Source organism: Ahaetulla prasina, chromosome 2 (assembly GCF_028640845.1).
Source record: "Ahaetulla prasina isolate Xishuangbanna chromosome 2, ASM2864084v1, whole genome shotgun sequence".
In the NCBI taxonomy this organism is placed as follows: Eukaryota; Metazoa; Chordata; class Lepidosauria; order Squamata; family Colubridae; genus Ahaetulla; species Ahaetulla prasina.
Window position 1 is genome coordinate 7,127,246 of NC_080540.1, and position 18,478 is coordinate 7,145,723.

Here is an 18,478-nt window from a genome sequence, read left to right on the forward strand (position 1 = left end):
TGGAGAGCCTTTTGAGCTTCGGCGCTGGAGCCTTTTGTCCACCAGCCCTTTTGCCATCTGTGCTGGTGAGGCCGGGGATGAGTGGCAGGTATCAGCGTTCTCTTTGGGCCCTTGTGCTGGGGCGCTGGCCGCGGCGGTCGCGGTGTAGCTTTCGGGCTGCAGCGGCGGCGGCGGCAGCAGCGACCTCCTCATGGGACAGAGGTTTCTTTTCCATCAACGCTGGAGAGGCAGAGGGCCGGACTTATGAGAGGCAGAGGGCCCGAAGAGTCATCTGAGGGCCCAATTTGAAAGGGAGTTGGAGCTGGAGGTGAGGTTGGCCTCATTGGACCCTCAGCAGTTTGGACTAGGATGGCCCATGGTGGCGGCGTCGGCGTCAGCTGGGATCCTGGCTGTCGGCGATGGCCTTATCATCTGATGGGCTTGTCCTGGATTGTGTCCTCACTAAGACTAAGACTAAGACCAAGATTAAGACTGTGATTAAGACCATATAGTCTTCTAAACATCATTGGTTGGCTAGACTGGCTCAGAGGAGAGTGACTGATTCGATTGGGTGTCATCTGGACCTAGGGCAGTGGTGGCCGCTGGGTTTGAGATGGAGAAGCGGCCCCATGGAGCCCTAGATGTCCATGTCCGTCCTGCCAGCCTGAGAGCCCGCTCTGCTGTGGTTGACATCTTGACCGGCTTCGATGGGCTGCTTACCGTACTTTTTGATATGCGAAGATTTTCAACTGCGGACCTTCTTGCCCTGCGAGATTCCCCTCTCTCGCAGGTTTGGCCCTCCACACTACCGAGGGCCCACCTTGAGGACGGGTTTTGGAACCCCGAGAGTTGGCATGCTAAATCCAGGAGACTTAGGGGATTTTTAACTAATTGTTTTAATAGATTTTTTAAGGGGAGTTTTAATGGGGATTTTAAGGGTGAGGGATTTTAAGGGTGGGAGGGTAGGCGGGTGTTGGGGAAACCCGGGTGGGAGTTTTAATGGAAATTTTAAGGGGGGGAGGGAAACCGACGGGTTCGGGTTGGGGGTGGGTGGGAGGGTTAGGGTGGGTGATGGGGGTAGCCCGTCGGGAGGGAAACCAGTTCCAGCGCATGCTCGTGGCGACTATCAAATGGGTTCGGAGGTTATGGGGAGTGTGTTCCTTTGTGTGAGGGTGAGTCCATCTGCACGGTAAGTGGGAGGGGCAGATATGGCGGAAGGGGGGGATCGCATCGGTTTAGGGGGTCACGCGTTCGATGTATACAGGCGATCGCGTGCCCCGATCCCCCTGACTTCTCCCGTTCCCCGGATGGTCAAGACCCTCAGAGCCTGGGCCTTCGTCTGATGTTATGCAACGCACGGTCCGTGGCCAATAAGGCCCCCCTAATACATGATCTGATTCAGGGGGGTGCCGCGGATATTATAGGCGTTACGGAGACCTGGTTGGGCACTGAAGGGGGCGTGCCCCTGGTTGAGATGTGCCCACCGGGTTTCCGTGCATTCCATCAGCCGAGGGCCCAGGGTAGGGGTGGGGGTGGCGTTGTTATTAAAGAGAGTCTAGAGCCGAGGGAGACCACTGTACCTCAGATTGCCGGGTGTGAATCCTCTTGTGAGGTGGGGTCATAGATGTCAGATGGGCTTGCTGGTGGCGTACCTGGCCCCTTGCTGCGTGACAGCTGCCCTGCCCGAGCTCCTGGAGGTGCTTGCCGAGGTGGCAGTGGAGACCCCCAGACTTTTAGTCATGGGGGACTTTAACTTGCCATCTGCTGGCTCGTCATCGACAGTAGCTCGGGAGTTCATGGCCTCCATGACGGCCCTGGACCTGACTCAAGTAGTGGATGGCCCTACTCACATTGGGGGAGGCACACTGGACCTGATTTTTATCTCTGGTCAGTGGTTGAAGGATCTGGACTTGGGAGATATAGTCACAGAGCCTTTGTCATGGTCAGATCACTCTCTCCTTCGCCTGGACTTTCTGACCGCCACCCAACACCGCAGGGAGACGGAACCATTATGTTGGTACCGTCCCAGGCGCCTGATGGACCCAGAGAGGTTCCGGATGGAGCTTGGGCCATTCCCTGAGGGTCTGGCTCACGGCACGGCAGAGGAACTAGCTGCAGCCTGGGAACGGGCTGCGGCTGGGGCTTTAGACCGTGTCGTGCCTCTGCGGCCTCTGACCCGGCGCAGATCCCAACCGGCTCCCTGGTTCTCCGAGGAGCTGAGGGGGATGAAACGCCGGAGAAGACGCCTAGAGAGTTCTTGGAGGTCCAGCCGTTCAGAGGCTGATCGGACACTAGTTAGATCCTATACTAGGACCTACCTAGTGGCACTGAGGGAAGCGAGGCGTTGCTACGCCTCCTCCCTCATTGCGTCGGCAGATAACCGCCCAGCTGCCCTGTTTCGGGTGACCCGCTCCCTCCTTCACCAGGGGGAGCGGGATGACCCGTTGCAGGGACGTGCTGAGGAGTTTAACGGTTATCTATACGATAAAATCGTTCAGCTTCGGGACGGTCTGGACCAAAATTGTGGCGATTCAGATGAGCGCCTGAGGTGGTCTTGGTGATATTGTTTGGGATGAGTTTGACCCTGTGGCTCCCGAGGACATGGACAGGTTGCTGGGTAGATTGAATGCCACCACGTGTTTACTGGACCCGTGCCCCTCCTGGCTGGTGCTGGCCACTCAGGAGGTGACACGAGGCTGGCTCAGGGATTCTGGCGCTTCTTTGTTGGAGGGAGTCTTTCCGGCCGCCTTGAAAGAGGCGGTGGTGAGGCCCCTCCTCAAGAAGCCTTCCCTGGACCCGGCTGGACCCGGCTGTTTTAGGTAATTATTGTCCGGTCTCGCGGCGAAGGTTGTAGAGAGTATGGTGGCATATCAGTTTCCCCTGCACCTGGAGGAAACTGTCTATCTAGACCCGTTCCAGTCCGGCTTCCGGCCCGGTTACAGCACTGAGACGGCTTTGGTCGCGTTGGTGGATGATCTCTGGAGGGCCAGGGATAGGGGTTGTTCCTCTGCCCTGGTCCTATTAGACCTCTCAGCGGCTTTCGATACCATCGACCATGGTATCCTGCTGCGCCGGTTGGAGGGATTGGGAGTGAGAGGCACCGTTTATCGGTGGTTCTCCTCCTATCTCTCCGACCGGCCGCAGACGGTGTTGGCGGGGGGGCAGAGGTCGACCCCGCGGCGCCGCACCTGTGGGGTGGCGCCGGGCCGATTCTCTCGCCTACTGTTCAACATCTACATGAAGCCGCTGGGTGAGATCATCAGTGGCTTCGGTGTGAGGTACCAGCTGTACGCTGATGACACCCAGCTGTACTTTTCCACACCGGGCCACCCCAATGAAGCTATCGAAGTGCTGTCCCGGTGTCTGGAAGCCCGACGGGTCTGGAAGGGGAGGAAAAGGCTCAAGCTCAATCCTCCAAGACGGAGTGGCTGTGGATGCCGGCATCCCGGTACAGTCAGCTGAGTCCACGGCTGACTGTTGGGAGCGAGTCATTGGCCCCGATGGAGAGGGTGCGCAACTTGGGCGTTCTCCTGGATGAACGGCTGTCTTTTGAAGACCACCTGACGGCCGTCTCCAGGAGAGCTTTCCACCAGGTTCGCCTGGTGCGCCAGCTGCGCCCCTTTCTAGACCGGGATGCCTTATGCACAGTCACTCACGCCCTTGTGACGTCTCGTCTGGATTACTGCAATGCTCTCTACATGGGGCTCCCCTTGAGGGGCATCCGGAGGCTTCAGTTAGTCCAGAATGCAGCTGCGCGGGTGATAGAGGGAGCCCCTCGTGGCTCCCATGTGACACCTATCCTGCGCAGGCTGCACTGGCTACCTGTGGCCTTCCGGGTGCGCTTCAAGGTGTTGGTGAACGTCTTTAAAGCGCTCCATGGCATAGGGCCGGGCTATCTACGGGACCGCCTGCTGCTACCGAATACCTCTCACCGACCCGTGCGCTCTCACAGAGAGGGACTCCTCAGGGTGCCGTCGGCGCGACAGTGTCGTCTGGCGGCCCAGGGAAGGGCCTTCTCTGTGGGGCTCCGCCTCTGGAATGAACTCCCCAGGACTCCGTCAACTTCCGGACCTCCAACCTTTCGTCATGAGCTTAAAACTCACCTATTCATCTGCGCTGGACTGGGTTAGTTTTTAAACTTATGGGTTTTTTAATGGGTTTTATTCTAAATTTTTAACGGTGGCCAATTCAATAAGTTTTTTAATTATATTTTAATCGTATGTATATTGTATTATTTTGTATTTTTTACCAGGCTGTGAACCGCCCTGAGTCCTTCGGGAGAAGGGCGGTATAAAAATTTAAATAATAATAATAATAATAATAATAATAATAACTTTTGTTAATTGCTGCTGAGCTGAGCTCCATTGTAACCTAAGGTACCAACTGCAAAGATAAAGCCTCTAGGCAAATTGCCAAGTAATTTGTGAAATGCAAAATGTGGATTCTGCCTGTTTGATGTTTTTTGTGCGCGCCTGCTTTTCTCTCTGCCTGCTGTTTAAGGTGGGAGACTAAAAAGGGTCGCCCAGTTTTGCTTTCTATCTGTTGTGGTCTGCCAACAGACTGCGGCGCTGGCAGCGAAGTTGGACAGTGAGGAGGCTAGGGAGGAACATGGGCCAGTCCTAGAATCTGGGGAAGGCTCAGACGAGGGCTCTGCATTGGAGGCAGAGATGGTGTTGTGCCTCGCTCGCCCCCCTCCCCACCACAGCCGGGCCCCTCTCATCTCCTGCTATCTCAGCCAGAGACTGATAGTACAGAAGAATGTCCTGGCATGCCTCCAGCCCCCAGCCCTGGCACCATGCCCGGACAAACCGAGCAAACAAACCTCCCTCCGATAGCATGTACGCCTGAAGCCAGCCACGAGCTGGGATTACCGGCAGCCGGGGACGAAACGATGCAATGGATAGATCCACACTTCCGGAGAATGGAGAGGCGACATCAGCAAAAGGAAGGGAGGGGCAGGCCTGGATAAGTGCTGAGTCATGGAGCCACACCCCATGGCCTATATAAAGGATCTGCTTTCTGGCATTCTTTGAGTCAGGCAAAGTCTAACTTGGACTGCTGAAGTCACATCCTGGTCTCCTGCCTGCCCTGAGAACTCTGACAGAACTTTGGCAAAGCTGCAGAGGCTTTGCAGCCACGCTTGATACGGACTTCCCCGACCCGGCCGTCAGAGGAGGAGTGGGACATGACAGATGGGGCCAGGGCAATCTGGGAGTTATGCACGGACTCCAGAGCCTCCAGAGTCGGACTTCAGAGAGGCAGAGGAACAGGAGGAGCCTGTTCCTAGTGCGCGCATGCGCAGAGCTGCCAGAAGGCAAGAACAGTTAAAACAAAAGGGATGACATGGGAAAAAGGTCTAGAGATGATTGGCTCCTCCCATAAGGCTTAAAAGAGGAGCAAAAGCACGTGGGCCCTTTGCAGGAAAGCAGCATTGTTAATTCTTTTCCCAGTCAGCATCTCTGTTTGATTCTGGACTCCGTGTGGCTTTGCAAAGTAGGTCTTTGGCAGCGTGTCAAGAGAGATAAAGATTGGTGATTTATCCCAAAGGACTTCTCCCAAAGAACTTTTTGCAACTAATTGGGACTCAGCTGGGAATGAAAGTAATTCACAGCTGTTGCAATAAAAGAGGTTTTTGGGATTACTCATGTGTTTTAATGACTCAGTAAGCCTAGGTTACAACACTAGCTAGAAATAAAAGCTAATTATCAGTTTCCTCGTGTTCAGAGTTTCATTGGATTTATCAGACTGAGCTGCATTCAAACACCTTACACTTATATAGTTCTAATACTAATACACGTACTTATATTCAATTATAATTTTCAATTGTTTAAATTCAATATTTCAGTATGTTATTTTTATGCCAATCACCATATTTATTTATTCATTTATTTATTTGTCACAACAGTATATATAAGTATAAGCATGATATAACTATATGAATTGGATACAATCAAAGGGAACATATTGTTCAAACATTCTCAATATTTCCATCATTGAAATTCTAAATTCCAATTATTACTACTTCACCTTATTATATAAAAATGTGTATTCCACTAATCTTCCTCTCTAATTTCCATCCCCTTTCTAATTTTTAATTATGCCACTCTTATATTTAAAAATATTCCCTTTCTATCCATATTTTAATACAAATAAAATAATATTCATCATATTTACTACGTTTGACAAGCTTAGAGTTCTGATAATAATACACATATTTTTCTTGAATGATAATCTTTCATTATTTAATTATTCAATATTTCAACATTATTTTTATACCAATCATATTCTAAGTATTGTTCCTTTTACTAGGAACAGAATATTAATAATATTCATTACATTTAACATTTAGTTCTAATAACAGACAAATTTATATTAATTTATAATCTTCCATTATTTAATTATTCAGCATTTCAATATGTTATTTTTATGCCAATCACCATATTATTCAAACATGCTTAATACCCTTAATTAATTCCCTTTCTCTCCATTGTCTTTTGCCAGCTTTAAACCTTTAATTATTTGTTTCTTAACCTGCCTCCCATATTCCTCTCTTGGATCATTCTCTCTATCTGCTTCCACATCTTGACAAATCATTTTAAACATTTCTCCCTTGTCTGCCTTATTCCATTATCTAATTTTCAAAGTATCTACTCTTGCCCCTATTTCTCTTCCAAAAATACCTTCCTGCAACTCCAATTCCTCTTTTAATTCCCTTAAAATACTCTCCCCTCAGCTTGTTTCACCAGTCACTAGCTTCTTTATTTATTTTTATTTATTTTAGTTTATTTATTTTGTCACAACAGTATACTGTATATAAGCATAAGCATGAAAATAACTATATAATATATAAGCATATATATGAGCATAAGTATGTAATAACTATATTAATTGGATATAATGAAAGGAAACAATAGGACAGGAACGGTAGGCACTTTTGTGCTCTTATGCACGCCCCTTACAGACCTCTTAGGAATGGGGTGAGGTCAATAGTAGACAGTTTTTGGTTAAAGCTTTGGGGATTTTGAGAAGAGACCACAGAGTCAGGTAGTGTGTTCCAAGTATTAATAACTCTGTTACAGGAGTCATATTTTCTGCAATCAAGATTGAAGCAGTTAATATTAAGTTTAAATCTATTGTTTGCTCTTGTATTGTTGTGATTGAAGCTGAAGTAGTCTTCAACAGGAAGGACATTTCAATAGATGATTCTATGAGTTAAACACAGGTCCTGTTGAAGGCGGCAGAGTTCTAAGTTTTCTAAACCCAAGATTTCAAGTCTGGTGGCATAAGGCATTTTGTTGTATTCAGGAGTGGAGAACTCTTCTTGTAAAATATTTCTGGACACGTTCAATTGTATTGATGTCTGAAATGTGGTATGGGTACATGTGGTATGTGGTATGGGTACATGTGGTATGTGGTACAGGCGAGCTGTATTCAAGAATTGGTCTAGCACCAATCTCCGCAACAGAAATGGATTTGTGAAGGATTGTAACGCGGATAGAGTAGAAACTGGAGTTCTAGCATTTGTTTGCAATAAGACCGTAAGCGAAGATATATATTTGTTGCGAAGATAGGAGAGAAGAAAGCAAATGGCATTTTGTGGAATGTAAGCAAATGGCGATTTGTGTATTGGAAACAAAAGTTAAGGAAATGCTTATTAACAGCCAGCGTGGAACCAGAAGGTATACGAGAAGATTCTGATTAAATGGAAGAAATAAGAATGTTCTGATTTATATTTTTTCTTCTTTTTTTGGAATTATACTGATTTAGAAAGAAAGCCTTTTGAATCTTCCCTTTTTAACTCTTTTTTTTCTTTTCTTTTTTCCTTTTTTGCTATTGGGTAGGTTATATATTTTAAAAATGGCTTTTAAGCAAATAATACCAACAGCTACTAAAAACTTTGAAATTTCTTCAGTTCAGATACGAAAATTAAAAGATATTAAGGAGGAATTAAGGAATTTTTTACAGGAGTTTCTGGAGGCTCATTTTTCAAAAATAGATCAAAAAATTGATGAAATGGAGAAAGAGATGTTGGATTTTAAGGAAGTGGTGGAAGAGCAGAAGAGGGAAATGAATGGTAAAGGATGCAATTTTGCAAATATTAAGGTCTTGTATTCAGATGGAGGATAGTTTGGAAGAACTTAATAAAGTCAATTTAGAGTTGCAAAGGAAAATAGAGGAAATTCAAAAGGATCAAAATAATTGGAATCTAGATAATAAGATAGAAGATATACAGGTTAAGGTAGATAGGGCAAATGAAGAAAGAGTAATATTACGATATAGATTAATGGAATATGCTATAAGGGTGAGGGGGTTGAAGGAAGGTAGGAAGGAAAAATTCAAAGAGATTTTTACACAAGCTTTTGCTCAGATAAAGGGTGTGGAACCAAAAGACTTTGAGATTAATATTGAAAGAATTTATCGTGTTAATTCTTGGTGGGCAAGAAAAAATAGATTACCGAGGGATGTGGTTATTTATTTTACAACTAAAAAGGTTAGGTATGGTATTCTGCAAGCCTTTTATAAAAATAAATTTCAAATAATGGGACAAGATATAAAAATGATGAAGGAAATTCCTCCTAAAATGTTAAGAAAGAGAAGAGAATTTGCTTTTTTAGTGGATGAGTTTAAGAAACATCAAATATATTTTAGATGGGAAGTTCCAATGGGTTTGTCAGTAAATTTTAAAGGTAGAAAGTATTTTCTTAATACAGTTATGAAAGCAAGAAATTTTTACACTAATGTTTTAAAGAGTGGGAATTCTTTGTTGTTAGATGCTAAGTTAACTGGTCTGGAGATGATGGAAAATAGAATAGGAGAGGGGAGGAATGTTTAAGATGTGAATATGATGATTATGGTTAATTTTTAGAATTGATTTGTTTAGGATATAAATTATAGGATTTTTGTTATTTGTTATATGTAAGGTATAAACCTATGGGAAGATATTATTTAATTTTGAAGGATGGAAATAAAAATTTATGAATTTAGATAATGTTGTGGTTATAATGATGTTAATTGTTTATTGTTATATTTTGGATGTAATTTAAATGATCATTTGTTTTAATTGATATGCCTTGGATATAAATCTATAGATAGCAAAAGTTATGAAGTTAAGTAAATATTGTATCTAAGAGACTTTATTCGTAATGATATTCGATTGATGGAGTAATATATGAAGATTGGGCAGTAAACGTTATGGCAACTGAAGAAATATATAAGTGATGAGTATTTGAGTTCGAGAAGTTGGACTGTAATTTAAGAAATGGACTTATGAAATTTGAAAAAATATAAGTGGAGAAAATTTGAATTTGAGAAGATAGACTAATTTTAAAAATGGACTGTAAGAAGAAGTAATCTATGAAGGGAAGACTGTACTTGTATTGTTCTTTTTTTGGTGTTGTTGTTATTCTTTCTTATCTTTTCACTTTTATTGTAAGGAGATTTAAAGTTTTAGAGAAGGGTGGGAGTTTAGGTATATTTAGTATATTTTAGCTTGTGATTGTTGGTTATAATACCCGGTATTTGCTCTGGGATGTCCGGGGGAGTGGGGGGAAGGGGAGGGGGGAGAGAGGGAGAGAGGGGTGGAAATGATATATGGAATGGTTATCAATGTACAGTAACGATTTATATGAAATTATAATTTGAAATGAGATTGGGGCTGCTCGACTGCCATTTTAGAAGGGGGAGAGAGGAAGAGGGAAGAAGGTAGGTAGGGAAGAGGTGAGAAGGTGGTGGGGAATAAGAAAGTTAGAAAGGGTGGAAGTAGGGAGGAGTGGAGAAGGAGGAGAGGAAGTAGTAAAGTGAAGGAGATGAAGGAAGGGGAAAGTAGCAGAAGGTAGAGGGAGGTTGAAGAAAGGAAGTGGCAGTCGGGCAGGCCCGATTTCGTAATAAATAAAAATTAATGATCAATGATGGATAACAGATTGTACATTAATATGATGTTGGAATTATTATGGAAAAAATAAAAAAAATTTGGGGAAAAAAAGAATTGGTCTAGCAAATGTTTTATAAGCTCTGGTTAGTAGTGTAGTGTTTCTAGAGAAGAAGCTACGTAAGATTAGGTTTACAACTCTTAAAGTCTTTTTTGCGATGTAGTTGCAGTGGGCTTTGGCACTTAGATCATTGGATATGAAAACTCCAAGGTCTTTAACTGGGTGGGAGGTCATCTGTAAGATAATGTCAATCGAGTTTGTATTTAGTGTTTAGATTCTTTTTTCCAATGTCTAAGCATTTGCCTGTTGAGATTTGGAGTTGCGAAGTTTTTGACCATTCTGACACAAAGTCAAGGTCTTTTTGAAGGGTAGCTGTATTGTTGGTAGTGTTAAATAGTTTGACATCGTCAGTGAAGAGAACACAATTACTTTTAATATGGTCACAGAGATCATTAATGTATAATATGAAGAGTGTTGGTCCAAGAACACTGCCTTGGGGAACGCCGCTATTGACAGGAACAGGATTTGATAGGGCACTGCCTATTTTGACCACTTGTTGTCTATTTGACAGGAACGCTGTTATCCAATTGTGGAGGAGTCCGGAGATGCCGTAGGATTTTAATTTTAGGATAAGTTTGTCATGTACCACTGATTCAAAAGCTTTACAGAAGTCTATGTAAATTGCATCTATTGTTTTGCCTTGATCAAGATTTGTAGTCCATATGTTTTTGCAGTGAAGAAGTTGTAAGTTACATGATAATTTTTTTTCTGAAACCAAATTGTTTATTAGAGAGTAGGTTGTTTGTTTCTAGGTGGAGGGTAATGGCTTGGTTGATGATAGATTCCATAACTTTACAGGTGACGCAGCATAGAGAGATTGGTCTGTAATTTTCAACTAAGCTTGGGTCTCCTTTTTTGAAGACAGGGATGACCGTGGCTAATGACCAAAGTTTGGGAAGGGAACTGGTCGTGAAGGCTTTTCCAAAGATTATGCTTAGGGGTTCTGCTATATTAGTGGAAAGCTTTTTTAAGAAGTATGCATGTAGTCCATCAGGTCCTATAGATAGGGATGGTTTCAGTTTGCGAAGAGCTTTTTCAACATCTTCTTCAGTGAATGCTTCTTCTTGAATGCTTGGCCAGTCAGTCATTTTTCTCTAAAAGAACTTTCCTTGATAGTTACTGCCTTTGGACACAGCTAATAGATTTAAAGGTGTAGATATTTCCACGCACTAGAAACTTGTAAAGGTTTGTGGGAATAACCTTGACAGACAAGGGAAATAGATGCTACTCAAGAAAATATCAAATAAAAGTTGGAGGAGTATGCAGTTGCATAACTGGCAAGGAAGGAATCTTAAAAACAATGTGCACTGATGTATCAGACTGATATTTATTATTTATTTATTCAATGCATATGCCTTCCATCTCACAGGTAGAAGCAACTTTAAGCAACGACAGATTTGTACTTTTAGACTTGCACAATTCTATTAATACAGCCTTACAACAGACTATGAATAGTAGTAGTACAATAGCCTTAACAATAGAGTTAGCCTGTCTGGCCATGATTCCTGTCTGGCTACCTCAGAGATCTGACAGCATATTGCTAAGCTCTCTTTTGAGTAAATGATTTCAAGATGGAGGGAGATTCCTAAACACATAGTAGTGGTAATTCCTTAGTGAATTCCATCACATCCCAATGTGGCAGATCTCTACTGCCAATTCCTGCAGTGATAGTTCTAACTTTATTTCAGGCTCTACAGTTTTCAAAAGCCCCTTTCCTAAGTTGATGCTCAACAGCTTCTGATGCCAAAATACTTTGAATTCCCCTTTTCCTTTGGAATATATTTAACAGGTATATATATTTGTTAAATAATCATACAAAGTGTACTACTTTAATCTAATGCTACAGGTATACCTATTTAAAAATATATTTTAGTTTTTGTCTGAGATTTTGTCATTCCACAGGAAAACAGAATTTGGCAGACTATTGCTGAAGAAAAGCTTTTGTATGTGTGTTTATAGGACTTCCCACAGCTGTGGCTCCTTTCAGAGCTCTTCCTCTGAACCTTCTTCCATACAGCATGTATGTGCTCAGGTTTGTAGGGAAGAACCAGTGACACCGATACTTCATATTGAAAAATACTTTCTCAATCCTATTGGTAATCCCTAGTCACATCTCACACAGAAAATCTAAATTCAGTTATTTTTATCACCTGCATTGACATAGCTTCTCAAATTTGTGAATCTTTCCATGGCAAGTAAGAGGGTATCTTCTTCTTTTTCCACACTCCATGCATTCATAGGGTTTTTTTTACTTTGTATGGATCATTTTATGGAATGTAAGATCACAATACTTCCTAAAACCCTTTCCACATTCCATACATTGATATGGCTTCTCTCCTGTGTGGATCCTTTTATGGGAGATGAGACCACAATTCCACCTAAATCTCTTTCCACATTAAAGACATTGATATAGTTTCTCTTCTATGTGGTTCCTTTTATGGGAAGTAAGATCAATTTTTTTCCTAAAGCCGTTTCCACATCCCATACATTTATATGGCTTCTCTCCTGTGTGGATACTCTTGTGGGAATTAAGATCATTGCTACGAGTAAAGCTCTTTCCACACTCCATGCATTGATATGACTTCTTTCCTTTGTGAATCCTTTTGTGGGAATTAAGATTACTGCTACAAGTGAAGGCATTGCTACACTCCATGCATTTATAAAGTCTTTCTCCTTTGTGATTCCTTTGATGGATTGTAAGAGAGTCATAATAACAGAAGGTCTTTCCGCATTCCATGCAGGTATATTGTTTGTCTTCTGAATGTGTCTCTTTATGGGAAATGAGGTGCTCGGATTTATTAAAGCTCTTTTCATAATACATGCATTTGTATGGTATTTCTCCAGTATCAATGATTGTATGGCTAAGTCGATTTTTATTTATTTTTATTTATTTATTTATTTATTTTTATTTTTTATTTTGACTGAAGGAAAGCTTTTTTTAATTTCATTTTGTGATTGGTTTGTTTCATCAATCTTTGTTTGCATCTGATCTGCAAACTTCCTGTTTTTCTCTTTCAGATGGATCAGTTGACATTGTTCCTTACAATTCTTATTCACTTCCTCACTATAGCCTTGAATGAGAAAAATATAAAATGTAGCAAACTATGAGAATGATCACACCTTTTCTTCTGAAATTTAGCAAAAGAATCAATATATTTTAGCTGTTCTGCTACAAACATGAAGATTACAAACTATGCTCTCTGTGTGCGAGCCCCTTGGAGACCCGGGATAACTCCATAGGGCCACAAACTTCTAAAGGGTTTTGGACACTGGGGCAGAAACATACCCACCAGCTCCCCAACTTCAATGATAAATCTCCATCTGTCTGCAGAGCAGAATCTTTGAAAGTCAATAAAATTTCTGGATCGCAATAGCTTCCCAAACTCAACTTAGAATGATTCCAAACTCAGAACACAAATGGTCACGATGTAAAAAAGATGTTGAGACTCTAGAAAGAGTGCAGAGAAGAGCAACAAAGATGATTAGGGGACTGGAGGCTAAAACATATGAAGAACGGTTGCAGGAACTGGGTATGTCTAGTTTAATGAAAAGAAGGACTAGGGGAGACATGATAGCAGTGCTCCAATATCTCAGGGGCTGCCACAAAGAAGAGGGAGTGAAGCTATTCTCCAAAGCACCTGAAGGCAGAAGCAATGGGTGGAAACTAATCAAGGAGAGAAGCAACCTAGAACTAAGGAGAAATTCCTGATAGTTAGAACAATTAATAAGTGGAACAACTTGCCTGCAGAAGTTGTGAATGCTCCAACTCTGGAAATTTTTAAGAAGATGTTGGATAACCATTTGTCTGAAGTGGTGTAGGGTTTCCTGCCTAAGCAGGGGGTTGGACTAGAAGACCTTCAAGGTCCCTTCCAACTCTATTATTCTATTCTATCTCATTCAGTTTGGTCCAATGCTTAAGGCACCAGGCTGGAAACAGGGAGACTGTGAGTTCTAGTTCCATCTTAAGCATGAATGCTGGCTGGGTGACTATGGGCCAGTATCTCTTCAGCCCAATCCATATTACAGCATTGTTGCTGGGGAAAAGCAGGAAGAGGAAGGAATATTGGTTGTGTCCACTGCCTTGAGTTATTCACAGAAAATAAAAAAGGTAGGATATAAATAAAAGGTAATACTTTTTTATCAGAAATAACATCTAAATTTCTGGATGGCAATACCGCCCCACCCCAGAACACAAGTGGGCACATCTCAGTCAGTTTGGTCCAGTGGTTAAGGCACCAGGCTAGAAACTGGGAGACTGTGAGCACAGGTACTCTTCCATGTACAACAGTTCATTTAGTGACCATTCAAAGTTGCAATGGCACTGAAAAAAGTGACCTAAAACCATTTTTCACACTGATGACCATTGCAGCAACTCTGTGGTCATGTGATTTACAACCAGATGCTTGACAACTGGTTCATATTTATGACAGTTGCAGTGTCCCAGGGTCCTGTGACCCCCTTTTACGACCTTTGTACAAGCAAAGACAATGGAAAAGCCAGAACCATTTAACAGCTGTTTTATTGACTTAACTGCAGTGATTCACTTAACAACAGTGGCAAGAAAGGTCATAAAATGGAGCAAAACTCACATAACAAATTTCTCGCTTAGCAACATTAATCTTGGGCACAATTATGGTCGCAACTCGAGGACTACCTATACTAGTTCTGCCTTAAACATGACTACTGGCTGGATGATTTGGACAAGTCTCTCTCAGCCCAACCCATATCATAGCACTGTTGTTGGGGGGGCAGTAATAGGAAGCTGAAGGAGTACTGCTTGTGTCCATTGCCTTGAGTTATTTGCACAAAATAATGAAGGCAGGTTATAAATAAACAGTGATCTTTTTAATTAAAAAATTTTAAGTCCTCCACCCACCCATGCCTCCTCTACGTTTCTGAGCACAGACAGAGGTTCTTACCCAGATAAGCCAGATTCCTGGAATTCTCCATCATGACTTCCCCATGGAGAGCTTTTTGGGCAGGATCCAGCTGAGACCACTCCTCCTCAGAGAAATACACGGCCACTTCCTCAAAAGACATAACACCCTGAACAAAGAAACAAGTTTGCCTATTAACAGATAATCCCAAGAATAATGTGAGAATTTTCTTTCACCAATTCAAGCAGAGAGATCCTATAAACAAAATGGACATCTTCTGCAGAATTCAGAATGGGATCACACAGCTTTTCACTGATGGCACCACTGAAGCACATTTCATCACACTGGGAGGATTGTGATGCCTTTCGGTGAAACCAATTAAAATAGTTTTCTTGGTCTATTGATAGTTAATTATTAAACCGATTACTTATCACTGGGTCCAATTCTTCCTAGAGTGGGCAGAAGGAAATACAGGGGAAATCCATCTGATATTTTTTGCCAATGGACTGCTTTATCCACTGAGGGATCAACTCTTTCCCTTACTCTACACCTTCATGGAAGTGTTGTAATGGTAGTGAGGGTGGAGAAACCTTATCTGAAGGGATAGGTAGGTTAAGCCAGGTGTGAATTTTCAATGATCTGGTCTAAAATTTGTCTTGTTTGGAAACAGCAATATTACTCATTGAAAATTATACAGAATAAAAGGAAACCATTCCAAGTTTCATGGACTTTTCAATATTTCTCCTCTTACCTGAGGCAGAGGTTCAGCCACTCTTTTAGTTCTATCACAAATAGAAGGTTGTTCTAAAAATAGTAAGGACAGCTTTCTATTATCTTTGAGACAGAAAATGGTAGAAGCAAATTGTTAAAAACAGAGACAGATTTCACTCAAAGTGAACAAAACAATCAGATGGATAGATGTCAAAACTTCATATCCTATGCAAAGAGCTTCTGTTACCTGTTGAAATGTCCTGACTTTCATTTTCCTGGAAACTTTCCCTGAAGAACAGCTCTTCAGAGGATTTTGATGAATCTTTCCACCCCTGGGGATACTCGGTGATAGCTTGAAGGGACTTGTGGATAAAATGTGGCACAAGAAAGAAAGGAAGAGTAGAGAGATAGAAATGAACTATCAATATTGAATACTCAGTCCAGCAGGCACCAATATCCATCGCTTAAGCTGGAAAGCAAGAATAGAAAAATTGGCTCAAATTCACCCTCTGGAAGAAGAATAGAACAAGGGATCTTAGCAGCTCATAAGCCCAAAAAATTCTGCCAGAGAGACATTGACAAATTCAGAAATATTCTCTTTAGAACTGCCATGATTACATTCTCATACCTGCAACTCTGCTTGCATCTTCTCAGACTCCTGGGTCAGCAAGAAGCCTTCGGCCAGGGCCACCGCCTGGGAACTGGTCTCCGCTCCACACTCCCGCACCCATTTCTCCATCTCTGGGGGAAGGACAGCTAGGAACTGCTCCAGGAGCACCAGGTCCAGCATCTCAGCCTTGGTGTGTCTTTCTGGCTGCAGCCACTGACGGCAAAGGCGGTGAAGTTGACTGCAAACATCTCGGGGACCCCTCCCCTCCTGGAATTGCCCTTTCCTGAAGTCATAGCATTGGACCTCTGAACTGTTGGCTTCCTCTTCTTGGCTCTTCTGTCCAGGACTTGCCCCATTCTTCCCACAGCTCCAAGGCTGAGCAGCTGGAGGGCCTTTTCGAGATCCTGCATTTGCTGGGCGTTGTCCCTCCATCTTTTCTCTGGTCTCTAATCCAGCTCCAAAATGGACCCATGCATCTCCCCAGGTCTTCCTAATCAGAAGAGGTCTCGCCAAACCTCCTAACGCCATTCAGCCCTCTTTCCTCACAAGATATTTCCGTCTCCAGAGGAAACAGAAAGATTTACGGCTTACAGAACTGAAATGGAAAACACAAGGGTGTTCAAGAGGGCGGCAAATTTGAATGCTGAGCATCCTCCTCAATAAATAAATAAATAAAACAACAACAAAAATCTTATGAACCCACCAATTTCTGCAAAGGTTTTTGTTTTTGGGGGGAAGGGGGGATCTTATTAGATATACTTATTTATGTTTGGGGAAAGTTTGCTAGCACTCTTCTGCCTCAACTTCTATCTAGGAATCAAAAAATGGATACATTTAAATATATTTTGGGTTTCTATTTCCTAATTATTTATATCACATCATTTCTGTTGCTCCCTAAAAACCTTTGCACAATCCAAATGATGTCTCCAGTCGCACTCACAAAAAACTATGTGGGCGCCTATCTAAATCTATTTGGAAGGAGCTCAATCAACAGTTGAATTTCTACTAAAACTCTGGGCAGCAGAATCCCATGAACCTCTTGGCCCAAACCTCTGGGTGAACTCCAGAAGCCATAATTAATAAGCCACCATTCAATGCAAGCCCTTCTTGTAACAGGTTCTTTGTTTGCCTGCCGGCAGAGCCACCAAAGAGATGGTAGGGAAAGGCGGGAAATGGGGAAAGAGAATTCCGGTCCTTACACGCCTTGCACTTGACTCTTTACACACGGAATTGCAGCCTTGCATAAAGCCAGCCGGAGGAACTTTGGCCGGTTGCTTCTCTCGGCCCTGGAAAGATGAGGTGAGGGGAAAAAGCCCTCTGAAAAAGAGCCAAGAAATTTGCAGGAAAGTGTCTAGGAATCAAGACATTCTGTGTGTTTTGGAAAGGCAACCTCTCCCTCGCCCCGCATGAGAGTAAATGGTTCCACCTGAATTTCTTCCTGGAGAAAACCCGGCAGGTGCGGAGCTGCCCCGTGTGTCCCTGTCTTCCACGGGGTGGCTGGGGAATATGGGACCTCGAGCTCCCCCCCTCCCCGCCCTTTCCGCGACTTGGAATTTCATGAAGCTTTCTTGAGGTTGGCCTCAGAGAAAAGACCCCCACTCACTCCGAGTCACGCCTGGACCTCCCCCTGGGAGAGAATTCCTTACAGCCTCTCGGCCTCCTGACTCAAGTCAAGATTCACAGCGAGGGGAGAAGAATCGGACGTCGTAGAAAAAGCAGGCACGCTTTCAGCCTTTCCCGGAAAGTTTTGAGTTCGCGAAAGAGCCGGGCGCATGCTCACTTCCCTCTGGAAGGAGGCTGACCATCCCTTCCAAGCGCTGCCGAGGGAGACCCCTGGTGGACTCTGTGCGCTATACCAGGGGATCCTGCAAAGAATAGAATAGAATAGAATAGAATTTTTTATTGGCCAAGTGTGATAGGACACATAAGGAATTTGCCTTGGTGCATATGCTCTCAGTGTACATAAAAGAAAAGATACCTTCATCAAGGTGTTGATCAGAGCAGGTTCCACGGGGCCCAGGGATAATGGGCATGGGATTGGAAGGAAAGTATCTCTCTAAAAGTCTTGCCTTTCCAAATAGGTGGCTGTTATCTATCCAGTTTTAGAACTTCCTTTTCTTAATGTCTGGGAACTGTGTATGATTTGTGAACATTGAGGAAATCTTAGTTGAAGCTCATTTTCTTTGAAGATCAGTCTCAGATCCTTAGTTGTTCTGGATGCACTTCAGAAGATCTCCTCCTCCCACCTCCTCCTGTGCTTAAGGTGATTCAGGCAGACATGGGTGGGAAACCCTCCCTCTTCACATGCTCAC

General features: G+C 43.3%; 2 protein-coding genes across 2 annotated transcripts; both read right to left on the reverse strand.

Moving 5' to 3' along the window:
- Positions 1–91: 91 nt before the first annotated feature.
- LOC131189552 (putative zinc finger protein 56) lies at positions 92–15,008 on the reverse strand. Its single transcript, XM_058165716.1, has 3 exons — positions 14,888–15,008; positions 12,372–12,737; positions 92–219 (listed from the first exon to the last, which is right to left on the reverse strand). The coding sequence occupies exons 1-3, from the start codon at positions 15,006–15,008 to the stop codon at positions 92–94; spliced, it is 615 nt and encodes a 204-aa protein (XP_058021699.1).
- A 1,125-nt stretch (positions 15,009–16,133) lies between these two features.
- LOC131189553 (zinc finger and SCAN domain-containing protein 16-like) lies at positions 16,134–16,694 on the reverse strand. The gene has a single exon (XM_058165717.1). It carries the CDS (start codon positions 16,692–16,694, stop codon positions 16,179–16,181), a length of 516 nt encoding a protein of 171 aa, XP_058021700.1. The 3' UTR covers positions 16,134–16,178.
- Between the last annotated feature and the right edge of the window lie 1,784 nt (positions 16,695–18,478).